This window comes from Melanotaenia boesemani, chromosome 5, assembly GCF_017639745.1.
Source record: "Melanotaenia boesemani isolate fMelBoe1 chromosome 5, fMelBoe1.pri, whole genome shotgun sequence".
In the NCBI taxonomy this organism is placed as follows: domain Eukaryota; kingdom Metazoa; phylum Chordata; class Actinopteri; order Atheriniformes; family Melanotaeniidae; genus Melanotaenia; species Melanotaenia boesemani.
In genome coordinates this window covers 30,785,387-30,787,508 of record NC_055686.1, presented here as the reverse complement: position 1 = coordinate 30,787,508, position 2,122 = coordinate 30,785,387, and the positions used below count along the sequence as shown (strand labels likewise).

Here is a 2,122-nt window from a genome sequence, read left to right as displayed (position 1 = left end):
TGTGTGAGGTCTCGAACAGATAAAAAAAAATCGCTTCAGATTTAAAAAATCCTTGTATGTGTACCAGCCTTAAGTGAAGAAAGCAGTTTGTGAAACTGGACATTGTTGGTGGTGTCCCCAGTGGTGAGTGTTAGACCCTAAATTTTTCATTCTACACATTCATAATATAATACTACTGCCATTTATTCTTAAATCAGCATTTTTGAGTATTATTACCAAGTCCTACACAAGCACATCTCATTATAGTCTGGCATAGTGCAACTGCAAATTGAAAGGGAGGACTGCAAACCCATCACTTAAGAACCAGACACTAACATCAAATGACCATCAAACACAGTGGCAAACTGAGTTTGGGTGAAGTGTATAGCAAGAACAGTTGAAAACCGCGCTCGGACAGGCAGAATTGGAGTTATGCAAAACTCACTTAAGTTCATGAGAAGCAAAGACCTCTACTGTCTTTTACTGGACAGTAGAAGTTCTATTCTACTCTATTCTACAGTCATTTGGCAGACACTTTTATCCAAAGCGACTTACATCTGTCAGCCCATGTGATCTATACACTCCCCCTTGCCAAGACACTTTGAAGGATCTTCCTGAGGTAGGACATAAACTATGTAAGGACAGTTCCTGAGATGACAAGCTCAGAGAGAGTGGAGAGGACAATCTGATGGTTGACCGTGTCAAAGGCAGCAGACAGGTCCAGCAGTATAAGGATTGAGGATTGACCAGCAGATCTGGCAAGCCATAGGGAATCAGTAACTGACAGAGGAGCAGTTTAAGCAGAGGGGCCTTGCCCATAGTCAGACTGATATGGATCAAACAGGTTGTTGTCTTGACGGACCACTTGGGGTTTTTCAAGAATGTTTCAGGTTGACCTTAGATATCTAACAGATTGTAAACATGTCTCTACTTTCAGCCGTCATCAAGCCCCTACTGAAAAAGTAAAACCTACACTCGTCTTTCATTAGCAGCTACAGGCGGATATCAAACCTTCCCTTTCTTAGTAAGAAAAAGCGGTCTTTCAACAGCTACACAACATCCTGACTAGGGCTGAACGATTTTAGGAAATTATCTATTTGCAATTTTACTGGCAGATATTGCAATTTCAATTCGATTTACGATTTTTTCAAAGCAAGCTTCAGTACAATGTTCACAGTGTACAGTAGCATTTACAAATATGACAGAAAATGACATTATGCCAAAGCATTAAAAGCTATTACTCTAACACAAGGATGAAAGCTAAAGGTAAGAACTGCTTTCAAATGTGTTTATTAACAAAAACATGAATGCACATTGTTTAAAGTTCTTTACCAATGGCATTTATTACAACTGCAGAACTAAAACAGCCATCTTTGTCTTAACTTAAAAAACTAGTGCAAAAATCCTTAATATTGTTAAGTTAAAAAAAAGTTGAATAAAACACAAAACAATTCAAAAACAATGTTAAATAAATAATTAGAAAAACAAAATTCAACAATTCCAATAAAATAAAAAAACCCAATTATTGCACATCTATTAAGTAAAAAATGGAGCAGTTTTCCTGAAAAATAGCAAATATATTTTTTTAAACAAAGGCTGACACTACAAGTCAGGGTGAAATGCAGAACAAACAAAATCTCAAAAGTACTTAATTAACAACAATACTTGCTTCCCTGACATCTCTACATCACTCTTTACAGATTTTTTTCCAAGAAAACCAGCATGTCAACCTTAGATGGTTTTAGACATGAGCGCTGACATGTGACAACATTTCCACTAGCACTAAACAATCTCTCTGATGGCGAACTGGTGGCTGGTATGCACAGGAATTTACGAGCCAGTTTGCTCAGCCATGGAAAGTTAACTTTGTGCACTCTCCACCAGGCCAGTGGATCTTCCTCTCCATCGATAGTAGGAGTCATCAGGTAGTTGTCCAGTTCAGCTTTAATGGTATCCTCCAGCTCCATAGTGAAGGAAAGAGGAGGGACAACCTTGCTCTTGAAGAAGCTGCCCAGTGACCGCTTTCCCTTCCCTGTGGTAGATGGGTCTGCCTTTGCTGCACCCCGGGGCATGGCATCTGTAGTGCTGAGACGAGCCTCTTTTCCTATAAAACGTAGTGATGAGAGCTGTCAAAGTTTTGCAG

At 39.2% G+C, this 2,122-nt stretch overlaps 1 protein-coding gene across 2 annotated transcripts in view; it reads right to left on the bottom strand.

Annotated features, from left to right (window-relative positions):
* Positions 1-1,084: 1,084 nt before the first annotated feature.
* LOC121639883 (zinc finger BED domain-containing protein 4-like) overlaps positions 1,085-2,122 on the bottom strand; it is an 18,098-nt gene continuing 17,060 nt past the window's right edge. For both annotated transcript variants that reach the window (XM_041985471.1, XM_041985470.1), the window contains one exon: positions 1,085-2,083. In XM_041985471.1, the coding sequence (XP_041841405.1) occupies positions 1,901-2,083 (183 nt within the window). In that variant the 3' untranslated portion in view covers positions 1,085-1,900. The remainder of the gene's footprint in view (positions 2,084-2,122) is intronic.